General features: G+C 55.7%; 1 protein-coding gene across 2 annotated transcripts; it reads right to left on the bottom strand.

Annotated features, from left to right (window-relative positions):
* Positions 1-883: 883 nt before the first annotated feature.
* Positions 884-25,236, bottom strand: TRPM4 (transient receptor potential cation channel subfamily M member 4). 2 transcript variants are annotated; one of them, XM_038752649.1, is made up of 25 exons: positions 25,200-25,236; positions 25,003-25,070; positions 24,140-24,317; positions 23,440-23,620; positions 21,774-21,937; positions 21,497-21,680; positions 21,172-21,233; positions 20,125-20,328; positions 19,739-19,838; positions 18,577-18,689; positions 17,069-17,470; positions 15,614-15,724; positions 15,386-15,515; positions 14,169-14,314; positions 13,384-13,496; positions 12,349-12,426; positions 11,719-12,144; positions 10,424-10,556; positions 8,974-9,148; positions 7,339-7,534; positions 6,199-6,386; positions 2,810-2,942; positions 1,942-2,014; positions 1,582-1,672; positions 1,316-1,405 (listed from the first exon to the last, which is right to left on the bottom strand). In XM_038752649.1, the coding sequence occupies exons 1-25, from the start codon at positions 25,221-25,223 to the stop codon at positions 1,401-1,403; spliced, it is 3,678 nt and encodes a 1,225-aa protein (XP_038608577.1). In that variant the 5' UTR covers positions 25,224-25,236; the 3' UTR covers positions 1,316-1,400. The 2 variants fall into 2 exon arrangements, with proteins under 2 accessions (XP_038608576.1, XP_038608577.1); XM_038752648.1 differs by lacking the exon at positions 1,582-1,672 and having other exon boundaries at positions 884-1,405.
* Positions 25,237-25,669: the final 433 nt, after the last annotated feature.

Here is a 25,669-nt window from a genome sequence, read left to right as displayed (position 1 = left end):
ATCCACGCCCCTGTGGCGGTGAGGACGACTCCCTTTGATTCATTCAAGGCAGCGCCCCGCCGTCTAAGGAGCAGCATGGCCTAGTGGCTACAGCACCTTGGAGTCAAAAGGTCATGGGTTCTAATCCCAACCCTGCCAATTGTCTACTGCGGGACCTGGGACAAAACCCTTCACTTCTCTAAGCCTCGGTTCCCTCATGTCTGCTGTGTGACCTTGGGCAAGTCACTTAACTTCCCTGAGCCTCAGTTACCTCATCTGTAAAATGGGGATTAAGACTGTGAGCCCCGCGTGGGACAACCTGATCACCTTGTATTCCTCTCCCCAGCGCTTAGAACAGTGCTTTGCCCATAGTAAGCGCTTAATAAATGCCATCATTATTATTATCCGTCAAATGGGGATTGAGACTGGGAGCCCCACGAGGACCCGGGACTGTGTCCAACCCGATTTGCTTGGATCCACCCCAGAATTTAGTACAGCACCTGGCACATAGTAAACGCTTCACAAATACCGCAATTATTATTATCGGCGGGTCAGGTCACCCTCACAGCTCCCGCGTGGCTCGGTAGAAAAAGCACGGGCTTGGGAGTCAGAGGTTGTGGTTCAAATCCCGGCTCCACCACTTGTCAGCTGTGTGACTCTGGGCAAGTCACTTAACTTCTCTGTGCCTCAGTTACCTCATCTGTAAAATGGGGATTAAGACTGTGAGCCCCACGTGGGGCAACCTGATCACCTTGTATCCTCCCCAGCGTTTAGAGCAGTGCTTTGCACACAGTAAGCGCTTAACAAATGCCATGATGATGATGATGATGGTGATCTGCCCACCCCCGTTACTGGACTCTCTCCAGCACCCGTTCCTTTCAGAGATTCAGTCCAGAGTCCATAATCTCGGTCACGGAGAGTGAGTGGTCACATTCTTTATTAACAAAGCAATTGAGTGTGGGATGGGAGGGGAAAGATGGTGAAGTACGGAACCTGGGTGGGGATGATTCCCTTCAACTGTTCTCCTACATCCTCTCCTTCCCAGCCTCATTCCCTAGGGATAGGGCGCGGCTCCTACAGACCCAGAAGCGGAGTTCTTGTGAATCAGGCATGGTCCCTAACGCTGGAGGCAGCTACAGATGAAGTGAGAGTCCTATAAGGGATGTGAGGACACCTATAGCCTTGGGAAAGGGCTCTAGGGGGGTCCGCAGCCCTGTAGATGCGGTGGGCAGCGCACCTACTGCGGAAGTCAAGACCCCTAGGGCCAAGGCAAGGACTCGAATCTATAAATACGATTGATTGATTGATCGAATTGAGTGGGTTGGTCCCCGTAGATAGCCCTGGCACAGAGAAGACCCGTTCCTGGGGGGTTTGGCTCCCGGCTCTTCTGAGGTAGAAGCTTCCATGTGGTTCGAGGGAACTCAATCTGAGGGGAAGAAGGAAGGGAGACGAAGGGTCAGGGCGTCTAAAGAGACGGGCCGCCGCACGGAGGATGACAGAAAGAAGGGGGAAGGAGGGGGAGGCGGTGGGGGCAGACAGGGGAAAATGGGGGCGGAGGCGGGGGGCGGAGGCGGGGGGAGGGTGGGGATCTCGGTGAGTGACCTGCAGTAGGGGGAGGCGGGGCCCCGGCCAGCAGCTCCGAGCGGCTCAGGGACTCGGCCACCCAGCCCAGCAGTCTGCGGCACTGACCCACCTGCGGGGAAAGCCGGACACGCGGGTCCCCGACCAGAGGTTGGCGTCTCACCTGCCTCTGGACAGCCTGCCCCAGGCCGGCCTCCCCCCGACCGGCCTCCCCCCGGCCGGCCTCCCCCCCGTGGCCAGCCTCCCGGCGTCCCCCCTCCCGCTGTCCGGCCGCGGGACGGACGGACGGACGGACGGACGGACGGACAGACGGACGGACAGACAGACGGACGGACGGACAGCTGCGCCCGCCCGTCCCCGCTCGGTCCTGGGGCCGCGGACCTCTCTCTCCAGCCCCGCCAGCCGCTGCTCGTACTGACGGATCCGGCCGAGCTGCTTCAGCGCCGTGTCCACCCTGCGCCGGACGGAGGCAGGAGCCAGGGGAAGGCGGGGAGGGAGGGCGGAGAAAGGGGAGCAAAGGAGTCAGGCCCCGCCCCGCCCCTTCCAGTCCCCTCAGTCCCCTCCCTCAGGCACCACCCTCTCTCCCCTCCCTCAGGCCCCTCCCCGCCCTCCCCCCTCAGACTTCGCCCCACTCCGTCCCCACCCTCTCTCCCCTCCCCTGCCTCCCTCCCTTCCCGCCCTCAGGCCTTCCCCCATCACCTCTCCCCTCCCCTCCCTCAGGTCCCGCCCCCGTCCCCGGCTCCCCCTCCCCTCCCCATCTTCCCTCCCTCAGGCCCCGCCCCCTCTCCCTCCCCTAGGCTCCGCCCCATCCTCCCTCCCCCCTCCCCCATCTTCCATCCCTCCCCTCCCCCAGGCCCCGCCCCACCCTCCCTCCCCCATCATCATCATCATCATAATAATGTTGGTATTTGTTAAGCGCTTACTATGTGCAAAGCACTGTTCTAAGCGCTGGGGGGAACACAAGGACACGAGGTTGTCCCATGTGGGGCTCACAGTCTTAATCCCCATTTTACAGATGAGGGGACTGAGACACAGAGAAGTGACTCGCCCAGGGTCACACAGCAGATATGTGGGGGAGGTGGGATTCGAACCCATGACCTCTGACTCCCAAGCCCGCACTCTTTCCACTGAGCCCCATCTTCCCTCCCTTCGTCCCCCCCAGGCCCCTCCCCATCCCCCTCTCCCCTCCCTCAGGCCCCTCTCCCCGTCCTCCCGCCCGCCCCCCGAGCCCCCCCCCAGCCCCCCTCACTTTTGCGACATCCTCTTCAGCCTCTCCGAGTCGCTCTCCCTCTTGTCTCTGGCTTGGGCGAGGAGGAAATTCTCCTTCTGCACCGACTCCCAAGTGAGCAGGGCCCGCTCGGCCCGGCCCGACAGCTCCACGCCTGCGGAGGGGAGGGGAGGGGACGGGCGGGGGTCTCTCCTCTCTCTCTCCCGGGGTCTCCGTCCATCCGCCTCCCCCCCCCCCCCCCCCCCCATCCAAGGCCCGCCCAGAGCGGCGGAGACCCGACGGCTGAAAGCCCCGTCCCGCCCGGCGCCCAGACGACATCATTTAAATCGCCGTGGACGGGCAATCAGCCAATCGGGCAGCACCGAGCCCCGTGATGTCACTGGTTGCCCGGCAGATTCTGTCCGTCGGGGGGTCGAGGGTGGCGGAGTACCCTCTTGAGCCCCTAGGAGGCGCTCCCCCGGGCGCAGGAGCCAGAAAACAGCGCTTAGAACAGTGCATGGCACATAGTAAGCGCTTAAACAAATACCAACATTATTATTAAGACAGAGCGAAGACTGAGCGACACAAACCTTGGGGGAGACACACACACACACACACACACACACACACACAGTTAGACAAGGTGGAGTTGGACAGAGGGCGGGCGGGGAGGAAGGGGAAGAGGAAATGGGGCAGAAAGGGGCACAGCCCCAAACCCTAATAATAATAATAATAATAATGGTATTTAAGTGCTTACTATATGCCAAGCACTGTTCTAAGTGCCGGGGTAGATACAGGCTGTCCCACGTGGGGCTCACAGTCTTAATCCCCATTTTACAGAGGAGGGAACTGAGGCGCAGAGAAGTTAAGTTTGCTTCTCTGCACCTCAGTCTCCTCCACTGTAAAATGGGGATGATACCCGTTCTTCCTCCTATTTAGACCGTGAGCCCCAAGTGGGACAGCGACGGTCTCTGACCTAATTAAGTCGTACCTATATCTAGCCCAGCACTTAGAATAATGCTTGGCACAAAGTAAGCACTGAACAAATATCATAAAGCAAACTCTTCTGAAATTTCACTTCCAACAGGTCTTTTCCCCGATTCATTTTCATTTCTTTTATTTTGTTAGTATGTTTGGTTTTGAGCCCACTGTTGGGTAGGGACTGTCTCTATATGTTGCCAACTTGTACTTCCCAAGCGCTTAGTACAGTGCTCTGCACACAGTAAGTGCTCAATAAATACGATTGATTGATTGACTGATTAAGTGACTTGCCTAGAGTCATACAGCTGACAAGTGGCAGAGCCGGCATTAGAACTCACGACCTCTGACTTCCAAGCCCGAGTCAGTCAGTTAACCATATTTATTGAGCACTTACTGCACGCAGAGCACTGTACTAGGTGCTTGGGAGAGTACAATACAACAATAAACAGACCCATTCCCTGCCTACAACGAGCTTACAGTCTAGAGACTGCCTACCAACTCTGTTGTATTGTTCTATTGTACTCTCCCAAGTGCTTAATACAGTGCTCTTCAACAGTAAGTGCTCAATAAATACGGTTGATTTATAAAAACCCACTGATCTTGGCTGAGTCCCGGATCAAGGTGCTGTGGGTCTGCATACGGATTGGCACTGCCCACCTCGGTTTAGCGCCCGTTTCCCATGGCACCTTGAGCTGCGCCACCCAAGCCCGACCCTTGCCAAACAGGCCTGGAGTGGGTCAGGGGCCCTCAACCCCAGAACCCCTTGTGAGGCTGTTGTGCTCAACGTTGTGGAAGCTGAAACCCTTTCTCCCAGGGCACAGGGAGGGCCAGCTTGAACTCATCCTCTCTTGGCTTTGAATGAGGTGGGCAACAGGGGAGAAGGCAACAATTTTCTAGGAAACAGCCTTTTTGATTTTTATTTTAGGGTAAATAACTGATGGGTTTTGGTTAATTTCACTCACTAAATGGAATTCAAGCCCTACTGATATCACATCTCCAGCAGGCCCTCTCCCATTAATTTCAAATAATAATAATAACGATGGCATTTATTAAGAGCTTACTATGTGCGAAGCACTGTTCTAAGCGCTGGGGAGGTTACAAGGTGATAAGGTTGTCCCACAGGGGGCTCACAGTCTTAATCCCCATTTTACATATGAGGTAACTGAGGCACAGAGAAGTTAAGTGACTTGCCCAAAGTCACACAGCTGACAATTGGTGGAGCCAGGATTTGAACCCATGACCTCTGACTCCAAAGCCCATGCTCTTTCCACAGAGCCATCCTGCTTCTCCCCTCCCCACTTTATTATTAATAATAATAATAATTGTGGTATTTGTTAAGCACTTACCATGTGACAGGCACTGCACCAAGTGCTGGGGTGGACACAAGCAAATCGGGTTGGATACTCTCTCTGTCCCATGTGGGGCTCATAGTCTCAATCCCCATTTTACAGACGAGGTAACTGAGGCCCACAGAAGTGAACTGACTTGCCCAACATCACACAGCAGACAAGTGGCAGAGCCAGAATTAGAACCCATGACCTGTTCATCTCCCAACTGTCACTCTAGCCCTGCCATGTCACCTAAGCACTTAAAGTACTCACCCCTGCCTGCTTTAGCATTCATAAACATATCCTCTCTCCAGACTGTAAGCTTGTTGTGGGCAGGAAATGAATTCATTCATTCATTCAATCATATTTATTGAGCACTTACTGTGTTCAGAGCACTGTACTAAGCGCTTAGGAAGTGCAAGTTGGCAACACATAGAGACGTTCCCTACCCCACAGTGGGCTCACAGTCTAGAAGAATGAATCTGTTTATTGTTGCCTTGTGCTCTCCCAGGCGCTTAGTACAGTGCTCTGAACACAGTAAACGCTCAGTAAATACAACTGAACGGGTATCATTAAACTCTTATTACTTCCTCCTATCTCTAAGACCTCATTCTCTCTTGGCTTTGAATGAGGTGGGCAACAGGGGAGAAGGCAACAATTTTCTAGGAAACAGCCTTTTTGATTTTTATTTTAGGGTAAATAACTGATGGGTTTTGGTTAATTTCACTCACTAAATGGAATTCAAGCCCTTCTGATATCACATCTCCAGCAGGCCTTCTCCCATGAATCTCGAATAATAATGATAATAATAGTCTCCCGTACAGCATTACACTATAAACTCCTTGAGGGCAAAAGTCTACCAATCCTATTGTCCCCTCCTGAGGTTCAGTGTGCAAAACGCAGTAGGCACTCACTACGTGCGGCTGGAGTGACATGGTTTATAAATGCAGGACAAATAAAAATCTCGTAATAATACTTCGGTGCCTAATAATACTCATAATAATACTACTTTCTCATAATGTTCGAAATACTACTCATAATAATAACGCTTTCCTGGACCACGTCCCCGGCTTAAAGGCCCTTCCCTTTTCTCCTCGCCCCCTGCCCCGACCCCCAACTCACGGAAATGCGGGGACGTGGGGGGCTCATGCCTCAGACACTGCTTGCGGTGGGTGAGGAGGAGGCGGAGGTGGGAGATGATGATGAGCGGTGGAGCCAGGGCCGGGCGGTTATGAAACTCCCGGATCAGTCCGTAGCGTTGGGATTTCCAGTACAAGTCGCTGTTTCCCTGGACCTTCCCGAAGGTGTAACTGTGCAGGGGGTTGCGGAGGAGGGGAACGGGACAGAGGGTGATAGGGGGGCGGAAGGACGAGGGGAGAGGGATGGAAGGGGAGAAGAGGAAAACACTCAATAAATACAACCGAATGAATGAATGAAGAGGGTAGGTCATGCAGAAGAGGAGGGAAGGGAATGGAAAGAATGGGTGGGGCAAAGGGGAAGGGGGAGGGATCAGGGGGAATAATAATAATAATGGCATTTATTAAGCGCTTACTATGTGCAAAGCACTGTTCTAAGCACTGTGGGGGCTACAAGGTGATCAGGTTGTCCCACATGGGGCTCACCGTCTTAATCCCCATTTTCCAGAAGAGGGAACTGAGGCGCAGGGAAGTTTTTGCCCAAAGTCATCCAGCTGACAAGTGGCGGAGTGGAGATTAGAACCCATGACCTCTGACTCCCAAGCCTGGGCTCTCTCTTCTGAGCCACGCTGCTTCTCCAATAATAATAATAATGATGGTATTTGGCAAGCGCTTACTATGTGCCAAGCACTGTTCTAGGCACTGGGGTAATAATAATAATAATGGTATTTGATAAGCGCTTACTATGTGCCAAGCACTGTTCTAGGCGCTGGGGTAGATACAAGGTAATCAGGCTGTCCCACGTGGGACTCACAGTCTTAATCTCCATTTTGCAGATGAGGGAACTGAGGTCCAGAGAAGTGAAGTGACTTGCCCAGAGTCACACAGCTGACAAGTGGCGGAGCGGGGATTAGAACCCACGACCTGTGAGTCCCAAGCCCGGGCTCTTGCCACGAAGCCACGCTGCTTACAGGGTGGGGGCTAAGGAGAGAAGGGGAGGGGTCATGAGAGACGAGGGAGAGTCCGGGCGGAAAGGGGGACGGGATGGGAAGGGCCCGGGGAGACAGGAGGAGGAGGAGTCCGTGAAGAAAGGGGGTGAGGCCCGAGTCCCGGAGGCCTTCCGGACCTGAACATGGCGATGAGGAGGTTGAGGAGGAGGATGTTGGCCACCAGGAGGAAGACCACCAGCAGCAGCAGAACCAGCCAGTTGGCGTAGAGGGAGACGCAGGGAGAGTCCTCCCGCTGAGGCAGACCCCAGGGCCCGTCCAGACCCCCGTCCGCCGCCTCCACCTTCGTGCAGTTGCCCACGGACATCAACGCCACTGTTCCGGGGAGGAAAATGGGACGTCGAGATGGAGAGGCAGAGATAGATGGAGCCCGGGAGTGACAGCCATCCAGGGGAGACAGAGACCCGGGAGGGAGAGACAGAGACCTGGGGAGTGAGGCAGAGACCCAGGGAGATTCAGAGATCAGCGGAGTGACACAGAGACCTTAGAAGAGACAGATTGAGGGAGAAGTAGAGATCTGGGGAGTGACACAGAGACCTAGGGAGCGAGACAGAGACTCGGGGAGAGACAGAGATCTGGGGAGTGAGATAGAGACCTGGGGAGAGACAGAGACCTGCGGAGTGAGACAGAGACCTGGGGAGAGACAGAGACCTAGGGAGTGAGACAGAGACCTGAGCAGAGACAGAGACCTAGGGAGCGAGACAGAGATCTGGGGAGTGACAGAGACCCGGGGAATGAGACAGATCTGGGGAGTGAGACAGAGACCCGGGAAATGAGACAGAGTCCTGGGGAGTGAGGCAGAGACCTGAGGAGAGACAGATTGAGGGAGAGGCTGAGATCTGGGGAGTGAGACAGAGGCCCGGGGAGAGACAGAGACCTAGGGAGTGAGACAGAGACTCGGGGAGAGTCGGAGATATGGGGAGTGAGACAGAGATCTGGGGAGTGACAGAGACCTGCGGAGTGAGACAGAGACCTGAGGAGAGACAGATTGAGTGAGAGGCTGAGACTTGGGGAGTGAGACAGAGACCCGAGGAAAGACAGAGACCTAGGGAGTGAGACAGAAACCTGGGGAGACGGAGATCGGAGGGAGAAACTGTGATCAGGGAGTGAGACAGAGCCTGGTGGAGAGGCAGAGATGGGGGATACAGAAAGCAGGGAGTGAAACAGAGACTGGGGAGCTAAACCGAGTCTAGAAGGAGAGACCCGAGGGAGAGACAGAGGCTGGAGGGAGAGATGGAAACCGAAAAATTGAAGCAGCAATTGGGGAAACCAGGGAGAGAGACAGACTTGGCTCAGACAGAGATGGGGAGATAGACAAAGACTCGGGGGAGATGTAAAGACAGAGAAAAAAGGCCAAGTGGGAGAGGGGAGAGAGGAAGCCAGAAGGAGGGTGGGAAGAGAAGGAAGGGGAAGGGCGGGAATAGAGGGGGAGGAAGTGAGGGGGGCTTCGGCGGGGGAGAGGGAGGAAGAGGCAGAGAGACAGCCGGTTCCTCTCTAATAATAATAATAATAATAATGGTATTTGTTAAGCGCTTCTATGTGCCAAGCACTGTTCTAAGCGCTGGGGTAGATACAAGGTAATGAGATCGTCCCACGTGGGGCTCGCAGTCTTAATCTCCAATCTCTCTACCTCTCCCACCTCCTCTCCCCGCCAGGACGTCTCCCTACCGGGTTTCCTCTTTCTCTTGGGTCCCGTTTTGGTCGCCCCCCGCCTCGACTGCCCTCTGCCCGACTTCCCTGCTGCCCCTCCCCACCGTCCATGTCGTCCTGGGGGATCTGTCCAAAGATCTGCAGGTACGGGCGGTAGAAGACGCGGCGCAGGACGGCGGGGAAGGACCGGGGGTGGGGACGGAGCAAACCCTCCGTGGCTACCCCGTAGGCCACCAGCCATACGCCCAGGAAGAAGAGGAAGAAGAAAACGTCCTTCATCTGGTGGGGGGGGGGGGGGGGGGGGGCAGACATGGGGGGTGGGACAGACAATGGGAAGGGAAGGGAGGCAGACAATGGGAAGGGAAGGGAGGCAGACAATGGGCAAAGGCAGCCCCAAATCAACCCAACATTAGTATTTATTCATTCAGTCAATCAATTGTATTATTGACTGAGCCCCCGCCCTACCTCCATCCCCTCCCCACAGCACCTGTATATAGGTTTGTACAGATTTATCACTCTATTTTACTTGCACATATTTACTATTCTATTTATTTTGTTAATGATGTGCATCTAGGTTTATTTCTATTTATTCCGATGACACCTGTCCACATGTTTTGTTTTGTTGTCTGTCTCCCCCTTCTAGACCGTGAGCCCGTTGTTGGGTAGGGACCATCTCTATATGTTGCCAACTTCTACTTCCCAAGCGCTTAGTACAGTGCTCCGCACACAGTAATTGCTTAATAAATACGATCGAATGTATGAATTATTGAGCGCTTACTGTGTGCAGAGCACTGTATTAAGCATGGTTAAATAATAATAATTATGGTATTTGTTAAGCGCTTACTATGTGCCAGGCACTGTATTAAGCGCTGGGATGGATATAAGGAAATCTGGTTGGACACAGTCTCTTGTGCCCGTTTTGGTTGCCCCCCACCTCGACTGCCCTCTGCCCGACTTCCCTGCTAAAAGAGACTTCACAGTCTCTTTTAGACTGTGAGCCCACTGTTGGGTAGGGACTGTCTCTATATGTTGCCAACTTGTACTTCCCAAGCGCTTAGTACAGTGCTCTGCACACAGTAAGCACTCAATAAATATGATTGATTGATTGATTGATTGATTGTGCCACTTGGAGCTCACAGTCTCAATCCCCATTTTACAGCTGAGGTAACTAAGGCCCAGAAAGTGAAGTGACTTGCCCAGGGTCACACAGCAGACAAGTGGCAGAGCAGGGATTAGAGCCCATGACCTCCTGGCTCCCAGGCCCGTGCTCTGTTCAATACGCCATGCTGCTTCTCTACTACGCCATGCTTATTCAATCGCATTTATTGAACGCTCACTGTGTGCAGAGCACTGTACTGAGCGCTTGGGAGAGTACACTACACCAGAGTTGGTAGCCTCTTTCCCTACCAAGCCACCCTTCTTCCCTGACTTCACCCCTCCCTCCCCACCCTTCCAGCCCACTGGTCTCCCCCAACTTCACTCCTTCTCTCTTCCCCCTTCCCCTTTCTCGCCTGCCGCCTCCCCCCACCCCCAACCTGGGCCTCGCCGGCTCACCATCTTGTTGACGATCACAATCTTGGGTCCCAGTTGCTTGTTGACGGTGAAGATGTGAAGAAGTCGGAGGGTGAAAACCATAAAGTCAAGGCACAGCACGGTGCGTCCGAGCTCAAACATTCCAGGGGTGAGCCTGGGGGGCGCGGGAATGGAGGAGACGTGGAGGTTAGCCATCAGAAATCGCCATGGGGGGATGTCACAATATCAAAATCAGGGAACGTGTCTACCAACTCTGTCGTTGTGTACACTTCTGAGCACGGTAAGTGAGCAGCAAATACCACTGATGGGTTGACTGACTGATTGATTGTACTGAACCGGGTGATGGGGGAGAGACTGGTCCCTGGTCCCAAAGAGTCCCTGCTCTGGGGAGGGGGCTTTCCGGCCAATGGGGAAGATAGGCTAAGGGACACCCAGCTACTCTTTCATTTATTCATTCATTCAATCGCATTTATTGAGTTCTTATTCATTCATTCATTCATTCAATCGTATTTATTGAGCGCTTACTGTGTGCACAGCACTGTACTAAGCGCTTGGGAAGTACAAGTCGGCAACACATAGAGATGGTCCCTACCCAACGGTGGGCTCACAGTCTAGAAGGGGAAGACAGACAACACAACAGTCTTACTGAGTGTAGAGCACTGTACTGAGCACTTGGGAGAGTGTACTATTACAGTATAACAGACACATTCCCTGCCCACAATAAGCTTACAGTCTAGTGGGGGAGACAGTCATTTATATAAATACAAAAAAATCACAGATATCTACATAACTACTGTATAAATAAATAAATAAATGCATTTATATTAATATGCCTCCCCCTCTAATAATAGTAATCATTATAATAATAATTGTGGTATCTGTTAAACGCTTAATATGTGCCAGGCACTGTACTAAGCGCTGGGGTGGATACAAGCAAGTTGGGTTGGACATAGTCCCTGCCTTTCTAGACTGTAGGCTCATTATGAGCAGGGAATGTGTCTGTTTATTGTTCTATTGTACTCTCCCAAGCCCTTAGTACAGTGTTTTGCACTCAGTAAGTGCTCAATAAATGCGACTGAATGGATGAATTAATGAATGAACGGGGAAGACAGACTCTTGGACACCCGCAAAGCTATGGTGATGGAAAGGGAGTCAGAGCCAGAAACTACTCGAGGGTAGGTCCTGATTCACCAGGACCAAGACACACCCCAGTCCCACCCCCACCATGGCCAAAACAACCAAGGCCAGCCCCAGTCGTTTGGGGGGCTGAGAGGTCAGAGGTCCTGGGGGTTGGGTGGGGGTTAAAGGTCACCTACCTGCAGCTGACGCCCAGGATGAAGCAGCTCAGAGCCACCAGGTCACACTGGTTCCAGGAGTCGGCGAGGTAGAGGTGGAGCCGGCGGCGGAGGGGGGTCTTGCCCTGGCCTCCCACCCCCAGGCTGCCCCAGCCCCCCGAGAGCCCTTGTCTCAGCTCTTCGCACAGCAGCGTGAAGGCCCAGAAGTAGAGGAGGAACTCGGAGGGCCCTGGGGGAGGGGGCTGGAAGTCGAACAGGAGGACGTGGGCGAAGAGCAGGAGGAAGAGCAAGTAGCTGACCACGTTACCCAGGAACGAGGTTACTGGGGCCCCCCAGAACTGGGCCCAGCGATGGAGGCAGAGACGCCGAGACCGCTGACCCCAGCAGCACCCGTTCTGACCCCGGTTCCCACTGGGCAGCTTCTTTTCAGGCTCTCGGGCCCCGGTGCTGACCAGAGGGAGAGGAGGATGCAGGAAAAAGGGGAGTGGAGAGAGGGAGGAGGGTCGGGGGCAGGGAGAAGAGGACATGGGAGGAGGCGTGAGTGACAGAGAAAAGAGGGGCTTCCCCCCAACTCTGCCCCAGCTCTCCCCAACTCCCAGTCAGGTACTCCCACCCACTTCCCACCGGAGATTGCGGGAGAGGTCCCCTCACCCCACAGAGATCTTCCTGCTGCCATTTCCACTGTCCATCTCCAGCTCATCTTTCTGCAGCGGTTCTTCCTCTAGGCTCCTGGTTATGGAGGGGAAAGGAAGGAATTGCCAGCTGTGTGACCTTGGGTAAGTCACTTAACTTCTCTGTGCCTGTTTCCTCACCTGTAAAATGGGGATTCGATACTAGTTCTCCCTCCTACCTAGCCTGTGAGTCCCATGGGGGAGAGGGGCTGTGTCCAACCTGATTATTTTGTATCTACCCCAGCCCTTAGAACAGTGCTCGACACATAGTAAACGCCTAATAAATGCCATAATTATTATAAGATCCGGGAAGTGGGATTGTTTCATTCCTACGTGCCACCTGACAAGCTATCGGTGTTCCCCTCCTCTCCTCTGACATCCTTGTGACTGACTGCTGGTTGTCCAGGCTGAGGACTGTCTGAGCTGTGGATTATCCGTGCTCCAGCTCTTTTCCAATCCCCACTTGCAGCCACAGGAGATTTCTCTGTTAGACCTCTTTCTCCCTCTCTTTTAACCCATGAGCCCCGTGTGGGACAGGGACTGTGCCTGACCTGATGATCTGGTGTCTATCTCAACGTTTAGCACAGCCCTACCTCACCTATGCTCCTATCTGTAATTTATTTATTTAGATGAATGTCTGCCTCCCCCTCTAGACTGCAAGCTCGTTGAGGGCAAGGAATGTGTCTGCTTATTGTTCGATTGTCCTCTCCCAAGCTCTTAGTACAGTGTTCCGCACACAGTAGGTGCTCAATAAATATGATCGACTGACTGACAGTGCTTGGCACAGAGTAAGCGCTGAACAAATACCATAACTATTATTCATTTATTCCTTCATTCAATCGTACCTACTGAGCGCTTACCGTGTTCAGAGCACTGTACTAAGAGGGTGGAATGGGGATTTGGGGTGAAGCAGAGAGGTGGGGAAGGGTGGGGAAAGGGGGGCAACTTCACCTCCTGGGGTGTCCCCCCATACTGGGGAGTGTGGGGTGGGGGTGAGGGTGTTCTCGCAGCTCACCGAAAGTTGATGAGGTCAGTGTAGATGAGCGGGGGCAAGAAGAAGGTGAGGATGAGGGCCCAGACCGGAGTACTGCTGTCCATTTCACCCCACCATTTCTGAGTCAACAGAGTCTGTGGGCGGAGGCGGGGGTGGGGCCGGGGGAGGGGGCGGTCAGCCTGGTGGGCTTCTCCCAACCCCTCCCTCGCTATCACCTCCTCTCCCCCCACCCAGAAAACCCCCGGCAGAGACCCCGACAGAGAGAGAAGCAGAGACTGAAGGAGCTGGGAGGGGAGAGAGGAAGGCATACATGCACATATTCACATATTTATAATTATAATTCTGTTTCGTGGCTCGGTGGAAAGAGCATGGGTTTAGGAGTCAGAGGTCATGGATTCTAATCCCAGCTCCGCCACTTATCAGTTGTGTGACTTTGGGTAAGTCACTTCACTTCTCTGTGCCTCAGCGACCTCATCTGTAAAATGGGGATGAAGACTGTGAGCCCCACGTGGGACAACCTGATTGCCTGGGTAGGGACTGTCTCTATATGTTGCCAATTTGTACTTCCCAAGCGCTTAGTACAGTGCTCTGCACATAGTAAGCGCTCAATAAATGCGATTGATGATGATTACCTCCTATCCCCTCCAGCGCTTGGAACAGGGCTTGGCCCATAGTAAACGCTTAACAAATACCGTTGTTATAAAGACCACCTCTGTGGTACTGTCCTCTCCCAAGCGCTTAGTGTAATGTTCTGCACAGAGTAAGCGCGCAAGAAATAACATTGATCGAGCGACCGATTGATTGACCTGGACTCCATCCTGGGCGAAGAAGCTGCGGGCATCGGCTCTGGTGGCCAGCTGTAGGCATGTGGCTCCTCCCCAGAGCGGGCAGCGGCGAAGCAGTAGCCGGGCCGAGCGGGACTCGGAACTGCGATGACACTCACTGAACAGCCCTGGACGCGGTGAGGGGGAGGAAGGGGACTGAGGGCAAGACCCCCGCCCCCCACACCGCCCCCCGCCCTCTCCCCCATCGTTCCCACCAGAGCGCGCCATGGCTACTCCCCACCCTGACAGCCTCGGGGTCGGCCCTCAACCGCCTCCTTAATAATAATAATAATTATTATTATTATGGTATTTGTTAAGCGCTTACTATGTACCAAGCACTGTTCTGAGCGCTGGGGTAGATACAGGGTAATCAGGTTGTCCCACGTGGGGCTCACACTTTTCATCCTCATTTTACAGATGAGGGAACTGAGGCACAGAGAAGTTAAGTAACAATAATAATAATGGCATTTACTAAGCGCTTACTATGTGCAAAGCACTGTTCTAAGCGCTGGAAGAGACTTGCCCAAGGCAGACAAGTGGCAGAGCCTGGAATGCCCTCCCTCCGCCCATCCGCCAAGCTAGCTCTCTTCCTCCCTTCAAGGCCCTACTGAGAGCTCACCTCCTCCAGGAGGCCTTCCCACACTGAGCCCCTTCCTTCCTCTCCCCCTCGTCCCCCTCTCCATCCCCCATCTTACCTCCTTCCCTTCCCCACAGCACCTGTATATATGTATATATGTTTGTACATATTTATTACTCTATTTACTTATTTTACTTGTACATATCTATTCTATGTATTTTAGTTTGTTAGTATGTTTGGTTTTGTTCTCTGTCTCCCCCTTTTAGACTGTGAGCCCACTGTTGGGTAGGGACTGTCTCTATATGTTGCCAACTTGGACTTCCCAGGCGCTTAGTACAGTGCTCTGCACACAGTAAGCGCTCAATAAATACGATTGGTGATGATGATGATGATGATGATGATTAGAACCCATGACCTTCTGATTCCCAGGATTCACCATCCTTTCCTCTTCTAGCATCCCCATCCTTAACCCTCCCACCCTGCTTTCTCCCCAGTGGCCCCCCACCCCAAGCCCCCCGCCGGCTGCCCCCCAACCCGCCCCCCGACCCAGTCTCCTGCCCCACCGTACCCACCGCCAACCCTCCATTCGGGACCCCTTCCCCTTCCCCCTCGCCCCCCATACCCACAGCCAGCCCCTCGAACCGGGCTGCCAGCTCCTTTCTCTTGGCGGCCTCCTCAGCCTCGGCCTCCAGGCGGGCAAGAACCCGGAGCAGCAGGCAGGACCCCAGAGCCGAGGCCACCGAGTTCGAGCCCTGGGGGTCGGCGGGGGGGAGAGAGACAGAGGGACGACGGTCAGAACAAATGGGAGTGGGGGCTACCGAAGTGGGGTGTCCCTCCCGTCCCGCCTCACCATCTCCCAGAAGTAGAGAGCCATCAGGCCGCGGTTCAGCAGCAGGGCCCAGATGAGCAGGTCTGCCCAGGGGGTGGAGTCGGGGGGAGTCCCGTTCAACACCAGACCGTTCTGGGGCGGGGGGAGAGTAGAGGAGACACATTTAGAGCCCCCCACCCCGGACCACCACCATCACATTATATCTATAATTCTATTTAGCTATTTTGATTCATTCATTCATTCAATCGTATTTATTGAGCGCTTACTGTGTGCAGAGCACTGTACTAAGCGCTTGGGAAGTACGAGTTGGCAACATATATTTGTTCTCTGTCTCCCCCTTCTAGACTGTGACCCACTGTTGGGTAGAGAAGCACCGTGGCTCAGTGGAAAAGAGCATGGGCTTTGGAGTCAGAGGTCATGGGTTCAAATCCCGGCTCCACCAATTGTCAGCTGTGTGACTTTGGGCAAGTCACTTCATTTCTCTGTGCTTCAGTTACCTCATCTGTAAAATGGGGATGAAGACTGTGAGCCCCCGTGGGACAACCTGATCACCTTGTAACTTCCCCAGCACTTAGAACAGTGCTTTGCACATAGTAAGCGCTTAATAAACGCCATTATTATTATTAGGGACCGTCTCTATATGTTGCCAACTTGGACTTCCCAAGCGCTTAGTACAGTGCTCTGCACACAGTAAGCGCTCAATAAATACGATTAAATGAATGAATGAATATAGAGACGGTCCCTACCCAACAGAGGGCTCACACCATTTTGATGATATTGACACCTGTCTACTTGTTTCTGTTTTGTTGTCCGTTTCCCCCTTCTAGACTGTGAGCCCGTTGTTGGGTAGGGATTGTCTCTTATCTGTTGCTGATTTGTACTTTCCAAGCACTTAATACAGCGCTCTGCACGCAGTAAGTGCTCAATAAATATGACTGAATGAACATTTATCTATTCTGATAGTATTGACACCTGTCTACTTGTTTTGTTGTCCGTCTCCCCCTTCTAGCCTGTGAGCCCGTTGTTGGGTAGGGATTGTCTCTTATCTGTTGCTGACTTGTACTTTCCAAGCGCTTAATACAGGGCTCTGCACACAGTAAGCGCTCAATAAACGTGATTGAATGAACGAATGAACATTTATCTATTCTGATGGTATGGACACCTGTCTATTGTTTTGTTCTCCGTCTCCCCCTTCTAGCCTGTGAGCCCGTTGTTGGGTAGGATTTGTCTCTATCTGTCGCCGAATTGTACTTCCAAGTGCTCAGTACAGCGCTAAAGCGCTCAATCAATCAATCAATCAATCGTATTTATTGAGCGCCTACGCATACGATTGAATGAAGGAATGAATGAGTCACAGCCCCTCCACCTTTACACCGCACTCCCCATTTGCCTTGGTCCCACCGCTTCTCCCACCCCAGGCCCGCCCCTCTCCCCTTCGTCGTCCCCCCCCGTCCCCGGTCCAGGGGCGTCTCTCACGCTGTCTCTCCAAGCCCCTCCAGAGGAGCCGGGGGCGTCGGCGGCCCAGTGTCTCGGGGCGCAGGTGTCCCCCAAGAGCTCCCGCAGTAGCCGGGCCACGTCCTGCAGCCGCACGGTCCTGGGGGTGTCTGAGGAGCCTGGGGGTGACAGCAGGGGGGCCGCGGGGTCCGGGGGGTCCGGGGGGGCCTTGGCCGCAGCCCCCGGTCCTCCGCCTCCGCCCGGGGCCGTCCGGTCCAGCAGGTGCCGGGAGAGGGAACCGGCCGGCGCGGCGGCGTACAGCTGAGCCAGCCGGGCCCGGGACAAGAAGTGGTTGAGGTTCAGGCCCCGGGAGATGAGGAGCCGGACGAATTCCGGCCGGTCGTTGAGGAGGGCGTCCAGAAGGGAGGCCTCCAGGTGGGAGGACTGTCGTGGCCGCCGGGAGGACAGACGGGGCAGGAGGCGGGACCCAGGCCCGGACCGGACATTGGAAGGAAGGAAGCGCCGTTACCTACCCTCGGCTCCATAACCTCGGCCACGGACCCGCTCCCAGACACCCCCTCCCCACCCGAGACAGCCCCACTCAATAATAATGATGGTATTCGTTAAGCGCTTACTATGTGCCAAGCACTGTTCGAAGCGCTGGGGTAGATACAAGGTCATCAGGTTGTCCCACGTGGGGCTCACAGTCTTCATACCCATTTTGCACATCATCATCATCATCATCATCAATCGTATTTATTGAGCGCTTACTGTGTGCAGAGCACTGTACTAAGCGCTTGGGAAGTACAAGGTGGCAAGAAGTGGAGTGATTTGCCCAAGGTCACACAGCTGACAAGTGGCGAAGCCGGTATTAGAACCCACGACCTCTGACTCCCAAGCCTGGGCTCTTTCCACTGAGCCACACCTCTTCTCTTCCCACTGGTTCACCCCCCTCTGGACACCCCTCCCGCCCCAGCCTCGCCCCACTTAGAATCATAATAATAACTATGGTATTCGTTAAGCGCTTACTATGTGCCTTCTAGACTGTGAGCCCATTGTTGGGTAGGGATTGTTGGGTAGGGATTGTCCCTGTTGCCGAATTGTACTTTCTAAGCGCTTAGCACAGTGCTCAGCACACAGTAAGCGCCCAATAAATACGATTGAATGAATGAATGAAATGTGCCAGGCACTCTAATGATAATTATGGTATTTGTTAAGCGCTTACTATGTGCCAAGCACTGTTCTAAGCGCTGGGGTAGATACAGGGTAATCAAGTTGTCCCACTTGGGGCTCACGCTTTTAATCCTCATTTTACAGAAGAAGGAACTGAGGCACAAAGAAGTTAAGTGACTTGCCCAAGGTCACACAGCAGACACGTGGCGGAAGCAGGATTAGAACCCAAGTCCTCTGACTCCCAAGCCTGGGCTCTTTCCACTGATGCTTCTCCAACGTGAAGATGAAAACGGTAGCCAGGTGTTCAGGCCCTGCCCAGGTCCTCACCTCCCCAAACCCAAGCTGTGCCCTCACCAGCCCAGTCTACGCCCCCTCACCCGCCATTGGATGTCCCCGCGGAACAGCTCGCTCTGGGCAATGTCCACGCGGTTCCAGGCTACGGCCAGGCGAAGCTCATCGAGGTAGGCCGCGGCCTCTGAACTGCCGCAGGCTGGGTGGGGTGGGGAGGGGGACAAGAGAGGACACGGGGACATCGGATGACTTCCATAATAATAATAATGATAATAATGATGGCATTTGTTAAGCGCTTACTATGTGCAAAGCACTGTTCTAAGTGCTGCGGTGGATACAAGGTGATCAGGTTGTCCCACGTGGGGCTCACAGTCTTAATCCCTATTTTACACTGGGCACTGAGGCACAGAGAAGCTAAGTGACTTGCCCAAGGTCACACAGCTGACAAGTGGCGGAGCCGGGATTTGAACCCATGACCTCTGACTCCCAAGCCCGTGCTCTTTCCATTGAGCCATGCTGCCACGCTGCTTCTCCACCCCGGGGTGGGGCAGGGGGCTGGAAAGGGGTCAAGTGGAGGAGTCCTTGGGAGTCTTGGGAGGTGCTAATAATAATAATTGTGCTGTTTGTTAAGCGTTTACTATGTGCAAGGCATTGTACTAAATGCTAGGGTGGATACAAGCAAACCAGGATGGACACAGTTCCTGTCCCACGTGGGGTGCATAGTCTTAATCCCCATTTTACAGATGAAGTAACTGAGGCACGGAGAATAATAATAATAATAATTTTGGCATTTGTTAAGCGCTTACTACGTGCAAAGCACTGTTCTAAGTGCTGGGGAGGATACAAAGTGATCAGGTTGTCCCATGTGGGGCTCACAATCTTAATCCCCATTTTCCAGATGAGGTAATTGAGGCACAGAGAAGTGAAGTGACTTGCCCAAAGTCACACAGCTGACAAGCGGCAGAGCTGGGATTTGAACCCATGACCTCTGACTCCCAAGCCCTTGCTCTGGCTTGCCCAAAGACATCCCTCAAGCAAGCGGCGGAGCCGGGATTAGAACCCAGGTCCTTCTGGCTTCCAGGTCCGTGCTCTACCCACTAAGCCACACTGCTAACTTGGAGGTCCGAGGGGGCCCGGGGGCGTGGGGGAGAAAACGAGGGAAGGCGAAGGGTCACGGGCAAGGTGGTGGTGGGGCGCATGGAGTCATTTGGAGGGGTTTTGGGGGTGGGGAGGGGTCCGCAACCTCACCCTTGACCAGCGCCCTCAGCACGACCGTCTCAAACTCTTCAGGTCCATCTTCAGCAGAGTATACGGTCAGCATCTTCCAGCGCTGCACGATCCGCTCCACCTGGGGCCGAGGGGAGCGAGGAGGAAGAGGGGGATCCCTTCCACGGACCCCGGACACTCTCCCTCCCTCTGAGCCCCCTCCCAGCTCTCCCCAACCCATTTCCATCTCCCCATTTCTCCTCCTTTCTCCTCCTCTTCTTTCTTTCTCCTTCTCCTCCTCCTTTCTTTTTCCTCCTCCTCTTTTTTCTCCTCCTCTTCCTCTTTTACCTCCTCCTCCTTTCTTTTTCCTCCCCTTCCTACTCCTCCTCCCCCCACCCCCCCGGTCCGGTCACCCCGGGATGCCCTACCTGAGCGGCCAGGACCTCGGGGTCCCCGTGGGGGAAGAAGCGGCGGAGCCGGTCTTGGACTTCTCCAACCCAGATCTTCCCGCCTCCTTCTGGGGCCAGGGTGGCGGCCACGGCCCCCAAGGTCTCGGCCAAGCAGTCGGCTGCGCCCCCCGAGCCGGCCACCAGCAGACAGGGTAGTTGGTTCCGGGTGGCCTCCTCCACTCGCTGCCAAAGGGGCGGGTTGGCGGGGGTAGGGAATTAGGGAGTCATGGAAGAAATGGGGTCAAGAGGCTACTGAAGGCAGAGGGCTGCTGAGAGGAAGTCCAGTTCAGGAGCGGCAAGGAAACGTGTCGGGGTGGGGAGAATTGGGGTGGGCAGGATTGGGGGGGGTCTCACCTCTCCCCCAGGCATGAAACCCGGCTGCTTGGGGAGTCTGGCTTATGTGCGAGCCAGGGGCTCAGACAGCCGATGGGATTTACAGGAATTCAAACCCAGAGTTAATTAATTAATTAAAATGATGGCATTTATTAAGCGCTTACTATGTGCAAAGCACTGTTCTAAGCGCTGGGGAAGCTATAAGGTGATCAGGTTGTCCCAGGGGGAGCTCACAGTCTTAATCCCCATTTTACAGATGAGGGAACTGAGGCCCAGAGAAGTGAAGTGACGTGCCCAAAGTCACACAGCTGACAATTGGCGGAGCAGGGATTTGAACTCATGACCTCTGACTCCAAAGCCCGGGCTCTTTCCACTGAGCTTCCCACCCCCCCAGTTCTCTAGTGTCCGGGACCCTCCTGTCTCCCAGCTGCCACCAGTACCCTCCAGACAATAATGATAATAACAATAATAGCAACAACAATAATAATATTTGTTACGCGCTTCCTCTACACCAGACACTGAACTGAACGTTGAGATAACTACAGCATAATCAGCTCAGGTAGAGTCCCTGTCCCACACGGGGCTCACAGATGAGGAAACTAAGGCATCAAGAAGTTAAGTGCTTTGCCCAAGGTCACACGGCAGACAACTGGGGGCGACCTCCCCCAGGCCCTCCCTCCGAGGGGTCGATACCTGCAACATCTTCTCGTCACCCCCGATGAGGAGGAGGAGGACGGGGATATCAATGCCGGTGCCTGAGAGGGAAGAATGGGGAGGGGGCGGGCTGGGGGTTGGAGCGCCGGGGTCTCTGAGTGGAGCAGGGGTAGGGGGCTCTGGTCCTCGGGTCTATGAGTTGTGTGCTCTGCACACAGTAGGCGCTCAATAAATACGATTGATTGATTGATTATGAAAACAGTGGGAATGAGTCAGAGTGGGCAGGGGGAAGCGCTGGGCGGGGCCGCAGGACTCTTGGGTCAGGGGGTTGGGGGAGGGAATGAGGTGGGGAGAGGGGGCTCACCCCCAACTCCAGTCTTCTGCTGGGAGATGAAATTCTCCAGTCGGGCCTGGAAGCGTGTCTCCCCACCAAACCTCCCGTGTGTCCCGTCGTCCACCAGGAAGAAGGCCGAATAGTTATTGTCCAGGGGATACGGGGGGCCGTCCTCGGGACCCCCCCTCCAGGAGTAATGGGCCGGAAAGGAGCCCTGGGGGAGAAAGGGAGTTATCCTCCTCAGGAGGTCGGTGGTCTGCCCCTCTATCCCCACACCCTCTCCCCCGCGCCCCCAGCCTCCGGTCACCTTGGAGTTCTTGAGCTCGCCGCTATTCCGCACGACCCCCCAGGGAGAGACACCCATGGCCACGACTTTGGTTCCCCCCGTGCTGGCCGTGGCGTGGTCCCGTACAGCGACCCCCACGTGCTGCCCGATGCCCGTGTGAAGCCCCCCGCTGAGGATCCAGGCCCCTGGGGCAGAACGAGAGGGGAAGGTCAGGAGTGGGGCTCTGCCCTCCTCCACCTTCCCTGTTGCCCAGGGAAGGAGAGGGAGGGTCGCCTCAACCGTGCGCTTATTTCAGTGGAGTGGGCGGGGAGGCCTTTCGGGGGCTGAATTTTGGGTCAGGGAAAAGGAGGAATTCCCGATGAGGAAAGAGGCCTTTGGAACCAGAGGCCCACTGGCCAGGGAGTTCTGAGGGAGAGGTGGGAGGGAAAGTGGCAGGACAGGCCCTGGGGAGCAAGATAATTTGTTGTTTCCACGGCCTCCCCCGGGGCTGGGCAGGTGCTGCAGCGGGTGGGGCTCTAGACAGATTTTGGAAGGCTGGGGAGGCGGGCGTGAAAGTGCTGAGTCAGAAGAGGTCTTTCCATGGGCAACTCCTGGGGTGGGGTTGAAAAAAGACCCCATTTTCCACCTCCAACATGCTCGGATTCCTAACTGCAATGAGAGGGCTTCAGATTGGACTTTAATCCGACAGAGAGCCCGACAGAGAGGTGCCCGAGAAGCCCTCAGGTCAGGAGACACCCCAGAAACAGAGAGGAGAAGAAGCTAACTGCACCAAGCAGCGTGGCTCAGTGGAAAGAGAGCGGGCTTGGGAGTCAGAAGTCATGGGTTCGAGTCCCGGCTTTGCCGCTTGCCAGCTGTGTGACCTTGGGCAAGTCACTTAACATCTCTGGGCCCCAGTTCCCTCATCTGTAAAATGGGAATTAAGACTGTGAGCCCTGCGTGAGACAACCTGATCACCTTGTATCACCCCCAGTGCTTAGAACAGTGCTTCGCACATAATAAGCACTTAAATACCATCATCATTATTATTACCACTAAGCCAGAGGAGGCACGAGGGGAAGTAGGGGAGGAAGGGGACGGGAGGGCTGGTCGGTGGAGACTGGTTGTGTCCCACCCTGAGTACATAGAAGCAGGGAACGGTGGGAGCTGGGGTCCTGGGTCCCTGCGGGGAGCAGGGAAGGGGCTGGGAATAATAATGATGGCATTTGTTAAGCGCTTACTATGTGCAAAGCACTGTTCTAAGCGCTGGGGAGGATACAAGGTGATCAGGTTGTCCCACGTGGGGCTCCCAGTCTTAATCCCCATTTTCCAGATGAGGTAACTGAGGCCCAGAGAATAATAATAATGCCATTTATTAAGCCCATACTATGGGCAAAGCACTGTTCTAAGCGCTGGAGAGGTTACAAGGTGATCAGTTTGTCCCGTGGGGGGCTCACAGTCTTCATCCCCATTTTACAGATGAGGTAACTGGGGCCCAGAGAAGTGAAGTGACTTGCCCAAAGTCACACAGCTGACAAATGGCGGAGCCGGGATTTGAACCTATGACCTCTGACTTTGTGCTCTTGGGAAGCAGGACGCCGGGGCCCCCCGGCCGAGAGGAGAAGATGGGTGGGGAGAGGTGGGAGCTGGGGGCTGGGGGGAGCCAGGGAAGGGTCTGGGAAGCAGGCGCCGGGGTCCCTGTCTCCCTCACCTGTGCTCTGGGCAGCTCGGACCAGGCCCCTCCTCAGCAGGTCTCTGAGCCATTCCTGCAGCGCTCCTCCCCGCTGCCCCCCCAGCACGGACACCACCAGGTTGGGGGCAGGGAAGTCCCAGGTCCGGGTGACCAGCCCATAGGCGGACGCGGGATGGGTCCTGTCTGACAGCCGGATGAACTGCGGAGGAGGGCAGAAGGCGGACCCAGGCCCGCGGGGAGCAGGAAGAGACTTTTTCCTCACCTCCTCCCCATCCCCCCCTCCCTACCTCCTTCCCCTCCCCACAGAACCTGTATATATGTTTGTACAGATTTATTACCCTGTTTTACTTGTCCATATTTGCTATTCTATTTATTTTGTTAATGATGTGCATTTAGCTTTAATTCTATTTATTCTGACGACTTGACACCTGTCCGCATGTTTTGTTTTGTTGTCCGTCTCCCCCTTCTAGACTGTGAGCCCGTTGTTGGGTAGGGACCGTCTCTATATGTCGCCAAGTTGTACTTCCCAAGCGCTTAGCACGGTGCTGTGCGCACAGTAAGCGCTCAATAAATACGATTGAAGGAATGAATGAGACAGAGGGGGACACCCGGCATTAGCTCCCTCTGGGGGGTCAGAGCTCCAGTCAACCCGGGAGGAAGGGGGCATGTTCCCTGGACCTCCCACCTCCCCCCGGGTGGCCGCCGGGGCTCTCCTGACCTTGCTGGGCTTATGCCCAGACCCCTGGAAGTCGAGGTCTCCATAGGCGTCGGTGGGCCCTTCCGTGGTGTGGGTGTCGGAGTCCCAGGAGGTCACGATGGCCGCCCCGAAGGCGTCCTCCACAGCCACAGCCAGGTGCTGGGCTCGGGGCAGCCCACACTGGCACAGCATCCCCGGGCTGGAGGGGTCGGAGGGTCAAGGCCGGACAGCCAAGGGGGAAACCGGGGGGGTTGAGGATGTTGATGATGATGGTGGTGGTGGTATTTGTTAAGCGCTTACTATGTGCCAGGCACTCTACTAAACGCTGGGGTGGATCCAAGCAAATCGGGCTGGACACTGTCCCTGTCCCACGTGGGGCTCACGGTCTCAATCCCCATTTTCCCGATGAGGTCATCGGGGCCCAGCGAAGTGAAGTGACTTGCCCAAGGTTACACAGCAGACGAGTGGCGGAGGTGGGATTAGAACCCATGACCTTCCGACTCCCAGGCACGGTCTGTAGCCACCACTACGACGTGGGAGAATTGGGGCTCCAGGGAGATCCCGAGGGCCCGGGGAACTGGGGTAGATAGGACCCCGCCAGGGTGGGAGGAAAGACGGAGGGGGCCAAGTGTCTGGGGGAAGGCGGGTGTGACCAGGGAGGGGTCGGAGGGTGGGCTAAGGTAACGAGGCACCGGATGAGAGAGGGACAGGCCGAATGCTGAGCAGAAAGAGAGGGGCAGGAGCAGGAGCCGGGGCGAGGGTAGAAATGGGGAGCCCAGCCGCTGGGACCGGGCGGACGGTCACTAAGGGTCAAAGGTCCGCAGGGCTCCCTCCAGCCCCCTGCCACCTAGCCCCTTGCCTCCCCGGGAAGGGGGTCATCTTACCCGGGGTCATCGGGGTCAGCGATGAAGGCCGTGCACGTCTTCCTCTTGAAGATCCGCGGGATCCAGCTCTGGGGACCACGAGGGACTGGAGGAGGGTCCAGCGGCCGGCTCGGCCGCTTCCCCAGCGACCCCCTGAGGTCGTCCTTCCTGCCCGCCCGGGACCCAGGCCCCCGGCCCCCGGCCCCCGGCCCCGGTACCTGCTCCTTCTCCGTCCCGGCCATGTCCCCCCTTTCTCCTCCTGCTCCTCCAACGGCTCGGCCCGGCCCGGCCCGGCTCGGCTCCTCCGCCCCGGATCCCGCTCCCCTCCGTCCCCCTCCCCACCGGCCCCGCCTAGGAAAACCGGCTCCGCCGCTCCGGCCGCCCGCCCGCCCGCCCCCCGGGGCGGAGTCGCGGGTGGGAGGGGGCCGCGCGGGGGAACCGGGCCGGGGGCGTGAGCGGGGGCGGAGTGACCCCCCCGCCGCCCAGCCCGGAGGGGGGGGGGATCCCGGCTCGGGGGCGGGGGGTCCGGGGGGGGGGGGGGGGACAGGCGGGGAGGGGGCGGAGACACACGGGGCGGGGGGCGGGGATGGGGGTCGGGGCCCAGCGGGAGGGAGGATGGACACACCGGACCGAGGCCGGCGGGGCGGGACCGGAGCCGGGGAGAGGAAATGAGGAGCCGGAGGGGGCG

Source organism: Tachyglossus aculeatus, chromosome 10 (assembly GCF_015852505.1).
Source record: "Tachyglossus aculeatus isolate mTacAcu1 chromosome 10, mTacAcu1.pri, whole genome shotgun sequence".
Lineage (NCBI taxonomy): Eukaryota > Metazoa > Chordata > Mammalia > Monotremata > Tachyglossidae > Tachyglossus > Tachyglossus aculeatus.
Note: the sequence above shows the minus strand (reverse complement) of the source record. Positions and strands in the feature narration are given on the sequence as shown.

Excerpts from the sequence above, each read along its gene's own strand:
- TRPM4 (XM_038752648.1), bottom strand. The coding sequence starts at position 25,223 with ATGGCCGGGACGGAGAAGGAGCAG. Across the intron at positions 23,621-24,139 it reads CTGGGCATAAGCCCAGCAAG|TTCATCCGGCTGTCAGACAG; the intron begins GTCAGGAGAGCC and ends CCTCCTCCGCAG. Across the intron at positions 1,406-1,941 it reads TGGCGGGGCTGGAGAGAGAG|ATTGAGTTCCCTCGAACCAC; the intron begins GTCCGCGGCCCC and ends TCTTCCCCTCAG.